Here is a 14,403-nt window from a genome sequence, read left to right on the forward strand (position 1 = left end):
TGTGTGTGTGTGTGTGTGTGTGTGTGTGTGTGTGTGTGTGTGTGTGTGTGTGTGTGTGTGTGTGTGTGTGTGTGCATGCGCGTGTGCGTGTGTGAATAAAAGTGAATGAATGTGTGTGATGTTGATGGCATTTCTTTTGATAGTGTGAGTGCATGTCTGTTGCTGTGAATATTAGTGGCAATGGTCACTTTGCCTACATCCAGGTTTGATTTTGGCATTGCTTTTGTTTTGCAAACATTGCCACCACACACACACACACACACACACACACACACACACACACACACACACACGCACGCACACACACGCACACGGACACAGAAATGCACACGCACACACACACACACACACACACACACACACACACACATACACACACACACACACACATACAGATCAGCCTCATTCTGTATGAATAATTTAGCACTTCGATCCAACACTGGCCACAGTGGCACATGACAGTTTGTGTGCATCTATCTGTGGGTTTAAGTGTGTGTGTGTGTGTGCACGTGTGTGAGGATCTCCTTGCATGTGTGCATGTCTATGTTAATAAATGCAGTTAAGGATTTTTTTTCCCCCTTTCATTAAATACCATTGTTTATCATGTCAGTTTAGCTGTCCCTGACGATCGCTGCCGACCCGTCTTTGCGCATGCAAGCTGCTTAATGTTTATTTCATTAGCCTATCTAAGGCCTGTCCTCACAGTATAGGTGATGATATGACATAAACAAAACCTGCTCCATGTTTATTTCATGCCTAAGCACACCTTTTATCACAAGAGGTGTGATCCAATTTTCTCTCAAGGAGTGACAAAGTGTAGCCACAGGCCACAGTGTTTGTTTGCAGGTGGTGTGTGGGTCTCTGTGTTTTGATTCTCAGTATGTGGGGAAAGGGGAGAGTGTTTACATGTGTGCTTATTTCACACAGTGAGCCGTGGTCCTTATCCATGCCCCCCCATGTGTCTTCATGCTGATAGATATATGTCATGCCTATGGAGCTGACAATAGTGCTTAGTGATCTTAACAGCAACTGTAAGCTTGTTTTCTCTTTAGCCTCGGCCATGACATTTACCTCCCTGCGTCCCTGGCGGCAGTCTGGAATATCACACCTCTATTATCTTGCATTCTGGTCTGTGTTTAAGTGTGTGTGTGTTTGCTTGTGTGTATGTGTGTGTGTGTGTGTGTGTGTGTGTGCGTGCGTGCGTGCGTGCGTGCGCGTGCACCTGTGCCTCAAATAGTTTTGAGCATGTATCAGAGAAAACACACCTGTGCTGTGACTTGAAAAGCTGCTGGTAATTTTAAGCGAGCAGGAACGCTTGTTGAACATTGTGTCAGTGTGGGTTTTGAAGAGTGTGTCAGGAAGTAGAGATTTTGACTGGAGGATTAATCTAAACCGCCTCTTATAAGGTATTCAGATCGAAAAGAGGGATTATTGAAAGTCGGGGAGATGAAAGGAAGGAGGAAAGTGAATGCTCATATTGGCTCATAACCCCTCACACCAGGCATGCAGGCACAGAATAGTAAACAGTAACAGCCAGCAATTTTGTAGCATTTGTCTGCCTTGTTAGGATTTATTCTGCATCCATGCTATTTTTCTCAGTGCATGTGGTGAAATACAAGTGTACAGAAAGATATTTTATCACATTCCTTGGGGATATACGTTAAAACCATCCATGTAATTCAACAGGCTTGTATTCCATACATGCTGAATATTTCTCTTCCACAGCTGCTCATAGTAACGAATCGGCTGCTGGTCCCTCGGTGAACAGACAGGAAACCGTACGCCTGTATACCTGTTTGTGTGAAAGAGAGATTTTATTTGGTTAAAGGGGAGCATTGTTATTAGGTTGCCTGTGCTGCACAGCTACCTGTTTGTGTGATGATGATATCATTCAAGTGTTTGTGTGCCTTTCCCTCGTGCAGCTACGTAACCTGAGTGTCCTGGACCTGCGGCACATCTCGGAGCTCAACAATGAGACTGTGATGGAGGTGGTGAGGAAATGTCGCAACCTCAGCTCCCTCAACCTCTGCCTCAACTGGAGCATCAACGACAGGTTTGTCAAGGAAACTTCATTTGTAAAGCCAGGTGCAACAAGCAGTGTGTGTCAATGGGTTTTCTGGCCCGTAACATAACATTCAAGAAAGGTGGGAAAAAATACAAGATTAGAAAAAATATAATTGTAATTTAAATTCAAAAAGAGGTTTATAATCTAACAGCGGTATTATAGTAAATCCACTACTAATGTGTGCCAGTACTGGTCTAATGAATCCCATAAAAGAAGATCAAGGTGTCTGGGGGCTCCCCCTACTCAGTAAATTATTTGACTAATGGCTCATTATGGTGTTAGTTGACAAAGAGCCATTGATTAATAATTTTTTGGATCTTTTTATGAGAAGCTGGCTGTTGGTCATTAATTAAAGGTAATAATCTTGCCCCCGATTTTTCAGCTGAATGAAATTATCGATCAGTTGATGAAATCCTATTGACTGTTAGTCGATTAAGGATTTGAATAGCCACACACGCAAGCCGCACGCACAGACACACTCACATACACATTTGGAGCTGTACCATGTTTGAGATAATTATGCACAAACTGCACAAATGGCAAAGATGAATAGCGTGTGTGACACATCTGACTCAGCCAAGGCCACACAGATGTTTCAGTACTGACATTTACAATATGACATACAGTATGCTGGTATATTGTGCATCCATTCAAGTATTTGAAATGAAAGCAAAAAACAGATATACTGTACTAAAACATACTCCTTATGCAAACCCTGGCACAGGGAAAGATAGACATAAGAATTACAAACACACGTTAAAGGCACAACAAGAGCTCTCTCTCTCTTTTTGTTTCCCTTCTGTCTGTCTCTCTGGTCGTCTTTTTTTCTTTCCACTTTTTTTTCTCAAATGGGAGAGAGCCTGTACAGTATATGATGGGAAGAGTAAACCATCTCCTCTTTTATTTATTATCTTGTGTTTTATTCATCTGGTTTTATTTAATCTATTGATTTAAAGCTAAGGCTGTGGCTTCTCTGTCGACTGTACTCCCACTCTGGCTTAGGAGTGTGAACACAATATTGAATTTACCATGGTGCATAGCAACAGTGGGTGCATGCAAGCTGTGCGTGTGTGTGCATGTGTGTGAAATCATTCTTGCATTATTGAGTTTACAGCAGACATGTGGTTGGAAGGTTATGGTAATACCTCACCCGCCTCCTTTCAATCAAAAAACATGGAGTTTGGTGAAATCCTCACAGGAGCACATGGTGTTATCAACTTCTTCCCTTTATCTTACTCATACACACACAGACACACACAGACACACACACACACACACACACACACACACACACACACACACACACACACACACACACACACACACACACACACACACACAGGCACTGCCTCGATTGATTCAAGGCTGCATTGATTCCATAATGATATTTGCTGCATTGGTTCAGGGGCAGAAGGTGTACGTGTGCCTGACTGGTTTTGTCTGGATCACCTGTGGGAATATTGGAATTTAAAATGGTATATATACGCGTGCGTGCGTGCGTGCACGTGTGTGTGTGTGTGGGAGATAAAGCTAGGATGTTGTGTGTTGACGGCAACATACAGTAGGTGAGTTGTTGGCTTATGAATGAAGCAGAGACAGTAGGAGGGGGAGGGGTGAAAGGCTGAGGTGGACAGTCGTAGTTGAGGAGTCTGACATGCTTGCTGCTCTGATGTTGCCCCCCCCCCCAGCAGAGGAGGAGTTTAAAAACCCAGCAGACGTAATGCAGATATGTTTGTTCTGCCATGTCTCCTGGTCCTGCAGACCTGTGTGTCTGTTTGTGTGTGTGTGTGTGTGTGTGTGTCTGTGTGTTTTGTGTACATGCTGACTGCCGCTCAAGGACTTGGACCAAATAAAAGCCTCCAGTCATAAGCAGCTTTATTGTTACACTTTACAGTCACACAGCTCGGAGTGGGGAAGAGGAGAGTGGGTTTATTTAAATGGAGAAACTGGCTGGGTGGTCGTCACAATGTGAAGAATGTGGACGTGTCTGACTGAGTGAGGGAGAGCGAAGGAGAGTGCCTGGTTTGACACAGATTTAAAGTGTCATTAAAGTCACAGTGAGACAACAGTTGTCTTCAGTAATGTGACATAGTTTTACACTGGAATAGAAAATACAGTAGTTTAGTTAGTTTGTACACATCTGATCACTTAAATGTGGGCGAGGCTTAGCAAATACAATACGGCCTCTAGCTACACCTACTGCTCACCTGTCCTGTGTTATTAGATCAGGTGGTGGGTGATGAGGGGGAAACTTCACAACGTTTCATTTGAAAATTTGAACAAATGAACTGAATCCAAACACAAATTTCATGCTATGATATCACTTCAGTGCAACCATGAGCTAACGGTTTTAAATTATGGGCGGGGTTAGCTCCTGTCCCTAAATCCCATTTGATTGGATAATTTACGTATGTGCTGCTGAGTAGTTCCAGATGAGTCATCAAAAATATTTTCAACTTCAGGATTTTGATAAAAACACTAAAAGAAATTGACATATATGTGGCATTAAACCAGAAATAACTGAAGAAGTTAACACAGGGACACAAATTTAGAACATGGAAAATGTATTTTATTTTATATGTCTTCAGAATCAACAATAGTGTTTTGTGTATTGAAAACCATTTCTGTATTGAAACTGGTTCTAAATGTATCAAACATGTTATATCTTTATTTATGTATGTATATATATTTTTTTACACACACACACACACACACACACACACACACTCATGAGTCTGACAGGCTGTTTAAAAGTGAGATTTTATTGAGGATGTTTTTTTCTTATGGACAGACTGTTGGTGTGTTTCCAAAGAGAGAAAGAAAGGCTGAAACGGTTTATTTGGCTTGGAGTTCAAAGAGTCAAAGGTCATGAGGGTCACTGCTGTCAGGGAAGCCAGTACACACACACACACACACACACACACACACACACACACACACACACACACACACACACACACAGGTTACTGGCTTGTTGTCACAGTGAGGACGAGGAGGGCGAGTGACTCAGCCCTCCCTCACATTAGCTCTCTGAGGGTACAGCTGGGTCAGCTTGTGTGTGTGTGTTTCCAACTGATGACAGTGTGCTGTGAACAGGTAAACAGGCAGAGGAAATGACCCCTTATTTCCAGGATCAATTTGTCCCCCGACAAGGGGCCATTGGAGAGATAGAGCTCTGTGGGAGGTAAAGCATTTTGGTCATTTTTCCTTCGCTTCTTCTCCTTTATTTCTTTCTTCTCGTCTCTTATCTTTAAAAAAAATAAAATAAATAAAATAAACACTGTGTCCTCTGGCTCCCTCCATCTTCCTCAGTAATAGCCAAAAACAGCACCCCGGCGTAAGAATGCGAGAAATGATGACCAAATATGGACTTCCCATCGTCACAGTCCGACGGGCAGATTGTGGCAGTAGGACGCCTATTTTTTGCTCACCGTCATTTCTTGGGGAGAGGGGATGTGATGTGCTGCAGGTGGGTAGTGTTGGCCCTGTTATTTCTCTGTATCCTCTTCCAGCGATGATAGGAGACCAAAGTGGGATTGTGTTTTTCAAATGTCACAGCGTTTGAAAACGGGGAGCGAGTCATGATCAAAGTGAAACGGCGGAGCAAATGGCAGCGCTCACTTTTTAGAACCAAGTTGAGAACACAGTGTCAAAGTTAAATGGTTTTCTTTCATTTTTTGGAGCATGGTCTGTTTTTTTTTCTCTATGCTTTTGTTTGTGTGCATGGTATATTTGTGATTGTTGTTACCATTGTGTGTTCGCTTTTGTTATGTCTCCGTGTGAAGATTCTTTTGAGACTGTGTTGGTTTTATAATATCATTTGTATAATTACTTGTTTTTTTAAATCATATTGTACTTTCCTGCCAGGAGTACTTAGATTAAACATGGACTTCATGGGAATCTCATGCTTTTGGACACACAACTTTCTATTTGTGCGTTGTGTGTTGCAATAAAGTTTGCTGTGAAGCCTCCTCAGTGGTTTTGGTCAAAGCAAAGAGTTAGAAACTATTCTGCTAACGTTAACCCTGCTGCTGGACACAAGGCCTGTGTTGACATGTAGATTTATGTGTGTCCTCCTCTGTCTGTTTCTGTGTGTGTGTGTGTGCGTGTGTGTGTGTGTGTGTTGTGGTCATTTGGCATGTAGTCTTTGCTGAAAGCAGATGCATGGACTAAATGAGTCATTTCTTTTATGAGATCTGTATTGTTGGAAGTTGGGCATTTCCCAGAATCCCTGTTGTTCTTTCCCTCTCATTCTCTCTCTTTCTTCATCTCTCACTTTTTCCGACAGCTTCATTTAAACAGGGTGATCAATATCCGTCTCTTTTTTTCCTTATTTGCCTTTTTCTTCAGGCCAACATCCTCTTCATATCTCCATCACTTATGAGCATCACAAATCACAGCTCAAATGGGCTCTTCTGCATTTTTGTCCCCTCTCACAAAAATCAGACTAGATGAGGGGTGACCGGGGGCCGTCTCTGACTTTCAGGAGCTTATAAAGCAGGAAGTAATTGAAGAAGCATTCTCCCAGAAACACACCTTCTCTAAAACTGTAAGGCTTTGTGGATTTAGAGGCGTTTGCAATGGAAACTCATAGCAAATAGCCTCTGTTGCAGCCAGCTGGCAGATCTCACAGTGCCTGGAGAAGTGTTAAACCCCAGAATTGAATGAGTATATGATGCATCAGTGTGATCACTGACGTGTCAAATGAGACTTGGTTGCTCTCCTTTGCTTGGTCACAGTGAAGGTGACCAGGGACTGTGTTTGTCAAAGTTCTGTAAGTTACACTTAAGGCACAGTTTAAAAGGCCAACTTAGAAATAAAAAAGTTTTTTGCTAAAAGTGAAGACTTAGTTACATTAACCAAGTGATTTGCTCCTACTTACAGCAATGTCAATATCATGTGATTACATGTATGTTCAGAAAGGTGTTGAGAATTTATTGTATCTCCATTATTCATTCTCTTAAATCTCCACACTGAGATGTTATTCTCCAACCGGTCTCCGAGACATTAAGTTGAATGAAGCACTACATTTATGAGTGAATGAGGTGGTTGGAGAGGATAATGGCTGTACAAAGCTCAGTCTGGGCTTTGCATCCAGACTTCTCTCTGTGGTTCAGGCAACAAAAACTTTTGAGTTAAGCTTACGGCAAGATCATGGTTTTCGGTTAAATGTAAATAAACACAATGTGTCTCAACTGCCTCAACTGTGGACGTTTTCTGTGCAAGACTAGACCATGATCTTTCCCTAACCTTAAGATTAATAATGCTAGGGACACTACAAGTAGATATTGTACTGCAAGATCAGATATATAAAAAAAGAAAAAGATAGACGATGTTAATAGTACTGTAGAAAGTAATCTGGTTAAAATTGGATTTGCTGTTGCAACACAAACACAATTTCTAGGAGACAGGATTATATTATCTAAATGCCTCTATGATTTAAATTTCAAGTTAGTTTTATTTGTTTTGAAATTTGGAGTCTCCAGTAGCAATTAACACATGACATCAAGAAGTGGCCTCAAGCCATTTAAATTCAAGCAAATTGGCCAAAATATAAGTAAATAACAAACTGGAGCAGGGAGGAACGTCTGCTACCGGTGGAGGAGGAACGTTAGAGAAAAAAATACAAGAAAACATAAAAGAATAATTTATTACCACATTGACAAGTGCAGACTAAAGAAATCCATGGAAGAAGATTGCAAACAAAAGTGATGCAAGTATATCGTAACCATACAATATTGTACAGTCTTTGCAAAACACTTCAGATTGTCTTTATTTTGTCGTCAGTCGGTTTAAAATGTTTTTTGGTGTTTGATTCAAGAAGACCGTGTTATGTGGTGAGATTTCCAACTGTGCCTAGGCTTAAGCTTCTCGGCTGCTGGCCCCAGCTTCATATGTACTGTACATACATGAGAGTGGTATCAATCTTATCTGACTCTTAGCGAGAAAGCCTATTTTACAAAATGTCAAACTATTCCTATAATGGTAATAAATGGTCTGATTTGAATCATTATCAGTTTCAGTATGAAATAAGAAAAGACATTTTGATAGAAATGCGATATATTAACTTTCATTCCTAGCTTTGTGTGTTGGAAAACAGTGAAGATTTTTAAATGTTCTGTCACAGTTTGATAAATATAGGCCTGGGAATGTAGCCTGTGGTAATGAGAAACTTCTTTTGGTTTTCTGCTTTTTACCTACTCACACTTTTGATATAAATAGCGGATGCCGTCAGCTGAGTGTTACAACTGTAAAAGTAAAATGACAAATGAGTGGTTGCTGTGGGGTACAAATTCTCTGGCTGACCTCACTAGCTGCTGAGTTCAGCTGTAAAGGTTCATCTCTGTGAAAGAAAGCAGGGGACTGTGGGAAAGTGAGCAAATCCCTAAGATAAGAGGTCATTTGAAGTGTCTTCATCTATTGTATAACCTCAACTTCCAACCACGCATAGGTTTCTTCCAGCCAACTATTTTTAGGGCCCCCCCCCCTCCCTTTTCTTTTGGTTTTGTTGGATGTTTTCTAAATGCCATGGAAAATGTCAGCGGAGCCTGAACCAGCGACCGACAGACATTTGTCCTTGTCTTGTTTCTTCACCACCTGTCTCTCCAGATTTGAGTAGAGGTGCTGAGGGGCCTTCCCCTGTCCTTGTCACTTCGTTTTCTGCTCTTGTATTTTCACACGTACAGCACAAGGATCTGCAATTTGAACAACCCTACCGCTACTAAGAATTTCACGCCTCTTTTCTTCCACTGGGGAAGTTGTGGCAGGACCCTGCACTGTACTCACATGATTCGTAAATTAAAAACCCTGGCCCTTTTCTTTTTTTAATTTACTCAGTCCTGCTTTGTTGGAGCACATTGGCTGTCAGCAGAGATTAGAGTCCTGCTTAGCAGAATGAATACACAAGGAGAGCTAGTGTTGCCCTGTTGTCAGACATGATGGGAAGAAAAGGTGCGGCGAAAACCAACAAGGTGAAATGGAGGCAGAGTGATTAGGTACGGCAGATGCACACGTATGCATGTAGCAGATTTTCTCTTCATTTCTCTCCCAGTTACGTCTTTTCATCTCAGGCTCTTACTCTCTTTGTTCTGTCACTTTTTCACACTTCATCTACCCCTCCAGTTGTCTTTCTGTTTTCCTTCCTCTGTATCTCTCTTGCTCTCTGTCTTCCTCTCTTTCTGTCACGCACACAAACACTGTGGTGATTATTTCTGGCAGGTTGGGTGTGAAAGTGTGCTATGATAAACACGCTGCCGTGGTTATTAATTTTGAGTAATGGCAGCTTCAAACTCTAGTGCCTTGATAAGTATCGGAGATGGAGGAACATTTGTGGCGCGGCGCAGAGACACAATGAAGGCAAGCAGCTGGAGCTTATAGGCTACAGCAGTGTGAGAGCTGCTGTTGTGTCGAGGCACATATCCAAAGCCAGCAGCATCCTGTACCTATCTGCGCACGCTCTGAAATGTCAAACCCTTGACTGACTGAAATATGTAGTATAAAAGAAGTCATATATATCATTAATAATCTGATTTATTTGCTGTTGCCCTACAGAGGGGCTTGGTCCTGACCTCTCCAGATGATGCCAAGTCTTCCTGCTGCTCCAGGGTCTTTAGTGTGATTGGAGTGCTCTCATTTCTGGAAGTCATAAGATTTGATTTGTGATGCAATGTCAGTGACAGCTGAGTGGCTGCTGAATTTAAAGGTGATCTTTGACTCATATGACCCTCTTTTGGTGACTTAAGAATTGCAACAGCATCAGTCTTTGGTGCAGCTCACAGTGGTGTATAATGTGTTACATGAAAAAAAATAAAAAATCAGATTTCCACATTAGAGACCTGTAAGGTAGCTAATATCAACAAAAATGCCTCATGAAGAGGTGAGGAGGAGTATTTAGCAGAGTGAAATACTGAGATTTTATTTTTTTTTTTTTAGCTTAAAAAAAGTTTTTTTTTGTTTTGTTTTTTCTCAGCCATGCTATGTGACATTTGAGCCATGCTGCCAAACGCCCTCTTAGTGTCTGATTCACACTAAATCCTAAACAAAAATGTATGGTGACAGCATTTGAATTACCTCACGGACCATCCAAATGTGGTGATTATATGGGAAACCCTGCATCTCACAGCTGTGGAACAACATTAGACACAGGCCTTGAAGTGCTGTTATCTCACAAAATGAGTCCTGAGCATGACACTGAAATTTAGCTGAAATCCATGTTAACCAAATTGTTGACCCATGGCAGCAAAATTATCGGTGCCATTTTGACCTAATACCTTTTTTTTCTCTTTAATATAATTTTGTTAGCGTATAGGTTTACTCTCTGCTCTGTCAGTCTAGGAAAAGTATTACTCTAGCCTCTTTCCAGACCAGGAGATATGAGAAGAAGCCAGTAGAACATGGTGCAGCACAGTGATGCAAAATGTATGTAGATTGAGCATCTTCTAACAGAAGGTCAGAGTGGTCTTCCTTCATTTGATTTACCCTCTGATCTTATTTTATGTCTTTGTTTTGAGAGTTGATCTCATTTTTATGCTTTTATCCAATCCCCTGGTTCTTGTGGGCTGAGTTTTTTTTTTATATCAATTCCACGCTAAAGGTTAGTTTCCCCTCACAGTTTGTGTGTGGGCTCATTTTCATATTTGATTCATCTGTTTCATTCATTTCACAACATGCTTTTCTGACTTGTTTTCCCCACGATGAATCGATTTCAGTCAGTCTGTCTGAAAGGGAAAGGGCATTTTTCTTCCTTCGTCAACACAATTATCTATTTCTTTTAATGTGATAATTATTCAGTGTTTAATACAGGGAGGCAGTGCTGCATATTTACAGTTCCACTTTACCAAGAACATCCAAAAACATCAGCACATGCCTGTCTATGCATATTTTGGTGCATGAGCATGGATTGCTCAAACCTTAGGGGGTATTTGTATTTGACTTTCACCCATGGAGCCTTACTGTTTTTTTTCCCCTGCTCGTGGTCATTTAGCAGCTGGATGTGCGGGTCATGTGTGAAAGTGATTTGAGTCACTCAGAATCAGCGCGACGACTGAGCAAGCAGTTAAAGCAATCAGACAGAAAAGTTCTCATGAAGTGCTCCGTTGGCCACGGACCAAAGCAGTGGACTGTGGTTGGTGACACTTCCTCTGTGGAGGTGCGTGGCCGTCAGCGCTTCGTACTCCCTCACTGAGGGGAGCAGAAGTCTTTCACCTAACCCTCAACAAAGCTTCAAATTACTTTCAGAACTGTGAATTCTTTCCTTTCATGAGACGGCATACCTATCTCAATGTCCATTTTACAACAGACATTAATTGTCCTCCCAGCAAGCGCTCTGTTAAATTGGGCCGAAAATGGTGGAAATGAAAGGCAGTGGTGTTGAAGTGAGTCAGACAGAGTTATGCAGAAGTGGAAAGTTCAGGCTGTATGAGTGCTCCTTCCTTTGAGCGAGCAGAGTAGGTTTTTTGTGCTTGCGGATACTTTCGTGGTCAGGATTTCTCTGCACAAGTTGAGGTTTTTGTTTGTGAGTGTGTTTGGCTTACAGGTGGTACGCAGCGGGGGCTGTGGCTTATTATGGTTATCCATACTGTGGGGTCAGAAAGTTGCCAGTATAATCTAAATGGTAAAGAGACCATGGGGCTCGACTGCCCTTGTTTCACCATGCTGGAGACCTGGCATTTGGCCTCTGTTTGAGGACCAAAGCTGTAATTTTCTCTGTCTTCCTCTGTTCTCTGTGGCTTTTGGGAGACTGGGTCAGATGAATAAAACAAAAGCCATATTCAAAATTATTCTTTTATATGCTCATCCTTTTATGCCTTATTTCTTTATCATCAAATGAGCACATGTCCTCATGCCCTTGTTCCATCCCACCAGCACTTTCTATAATATTGCACTGTTCTTTTTTTTGCGTTGCTGTGCTGCTTTATTGATACCATCCTTTCCCCTTCTTTTCCTTCCTTCCCTCACTTCCGTTCTTCCTTCCCTTCTTCTCACTGCTGTGCTCTGAATATCTCCCTCCATCTCTCCTCTCGTCGCTGTTTTCCTCCCTACAGCGTTGCCCCATTCCCTCTGTGTTGCGCTCATTTGTGTGATCGCCTTCTTCTTACCCACAGCACATCCGCTGCCCCACAAATGAGAGCAGGGAGAGCGGCAGTGCAAAGGGGAGCGCATGATGCAGGGCCCAAGGAGCATGGTTTAATGAAGCCAGCCTAAATGAATTTACTGCTTTCCATTGAGCCGCTCTGTCCCATGTGGCCGACTAGCACCTCAGCCATTGTGGAGGAGGCCCCCCCCTCTGTTCTGCTACCTGTTTGTCTGACACCTCTGTAATTAGCCACCACTATTGAGGAGAGTAATTGCGTATTAGAGCCATGTTCTGTTAGGGGAGCCTCAAAAGTGAACATTTTTATGCAAATGTGCAGAATCAGGCCTAGATTAAGAAAATTACCCAGGGTTTTGAGCACTGGAGAAATGGGGAAAGGCCATTTTCTACCAAAGATGAAGAAAGGAAATTGTGGGTATCGTAGCAAATGGATGGAGGGGACTGTGTGTCTGCTCAGATTTCTTTGGCGGGATATTTGTGTGTGCATTAGTCTCCAGAGATAACCGTATTTGCTGCGTGGCTGATTTACTATTCCAAATTGGTGTTTTAAACAGTGCTCTGTGATGGGACTTGAATAACAAAGTAAATTGGAGTTATTAACTGCTATTGTTGCTCACCTGGTTTATATTGGAAGCTCCTTGGGACATACACTGTGCTGATTGTTATTCCTGTTCTTTGTTTTGCTATGCATGTGCTCATGTGTGTGTGTAGCCCCCCGGAAAGCCTGCAAATGCCAGGTGCTTGCTTGCAACTTCTCTGGTTAGGAACAGAACTGCAGACTGAGGAACTTGGATTGCTTTGCACCAGCTAATCATAAACCAATTACTAAGTGTGTAAGTAGAACTATGTTCTCTGTAACTAGTTTCAAACTAGTCAGTGACTTTGGTGGCACCATTCAAACTTAAGAAAAGTCTTAGTTAGTAAAGACTTGGTTTAGAAAAAACAATCAACAGTGGGAAACAGAAAGTTGCTGTAGCACCTGAAGCTGTAGCATAACAGCTTAAAGAAGTTCTATTTATACATGCATACATGAGGAAATATGTGTCAGAGTTAGCAGTATTCCACAGTTTAGAATGAGTGCGAAATGTCCGACTATGCTAAGCTAACTGAAGGTATTTGGTCATTTAGTCTGCTTTACATGATTATTAAACAGCATTTTAATGTCAGGTCAAATATCTCTGTTGTAAGAACTACTTTGTGTGGTGCAACTAATTTTAATTTTGTGATGCAGAAATCTCTGCTTATTAGTTTTGAACTCATGAAGAGCTTTAGAGCTGGCTTCTGGACCACAATATGATCTGACAGAGGCATATTGGTACAATCTGTATCTATGTAGAATGTATGCAAATGTGTGCGTATTTTTGATACTCAACACATGACTTCACCAGCTTAGTAAACACAGCCTCAGACATACAGCCACTCAAACTCATCTCCCTCTTCTTTCAGTCACCACTAACCTGCCCAAGCCATGACATATGGCCTGTCTGTTTTGATCAGGACTTCAACGTCTGAGCCTCAAATGAAATGTTCAGCTGGTGCAGAATGATGAATAAACACTCTCCAGACACCCCCAGGAACTTTGGAAAGTCTGTCTTCTTCCTGGAAACCTTAACTCAGAAATCCCCCTTCTCTGTCACTGAGTACATTAACAAGGCCTAAAGCGAAATGTGTCTACAGTGTAGTATGTGGTGTGTGTGATGTGTGTGCCTTCATGCATTCTATTGAGAATATGCGTTTATGTATGCATTTATTTTCTTGTTTTCTTCAGTCTGTGGGTTTAACGTGTGCAGTTTGCTTTCGTGTTCCTTTGCTGACCTGCTCCTGGTGAAGTCAAAAGGTCAGTGACAAGACAGCATCCCAGCAGCCTGGGGCGGTTTAGTGTCTTGTCTAAAAACTCCTCAGCAGGGCATTTACTTGCTAATCTAAGGAGCTTGTACCTTGACCTTTAGGCAGAACGATACTGTTTTAACACTCACAAATCAGTATGCTGTGCTGTGCTTAAATTAATATTCGACAGTCACTGGATGTAGCTGTAGTTTCAGGTGTTCACGTTAAAGTTCACATTAGACAAATCATGAGCGATAAACATCTCTGACGTTTAAATGTTTACTTTGTTGGGCCTGAAAGGGGTTTAGACTTATCTGATGCTCGGCTCTTATAGTGTGCTAAAGCTGCTATGTTCTTTTGCTGTCTGAGGTCCGCTTCCATTACCTACTAAGCCTTTGTCAGATTGCAGGGCTGTGAA

At 41.9% G+C, this 14,403-nt stretch overlaps 1 protein-coding gene across 2 annotated transcripts in view; it reads left to right on the top strand.

The window, feature by feature from the left end:
• The window catches only part of fbxl17 (F-box and leucine rich repeat protein 17), a 211,750-nt gene that overhangs the window by 83,079 nt on the left and 114,268 nt on the right, over positions 1-14,403 (top strand). For both annotated transcript variants that reach the window (XM_022757844.1, XM_022757845.1), the window contains exon 8: positions 1,923-2,053. In XM_022757844.1, the coding sequence (XP_022613565.1) occupies positions 1,923-2,053 (131 nt within the window). The remainder of the gene's footprint in view (positions 1-1,922; positions 2,054-14,403) is intronic.

This window comes from Seriola dumerili, unplaced genomic scaffold (assembly GCF_002260705.1).
Source record: "Seriola dumerili isolate Sdu_G_001 unplaced genomic scaffold, Sdu_1.0 BDQW01000290.1, whole genome shotgun sequence".
Lineage (NCBI taxonomy): Eukaryota > Metazoa > Chordata > Actinopteri > Carangiformes > Carangidae > Seriola > Seriola dumerili.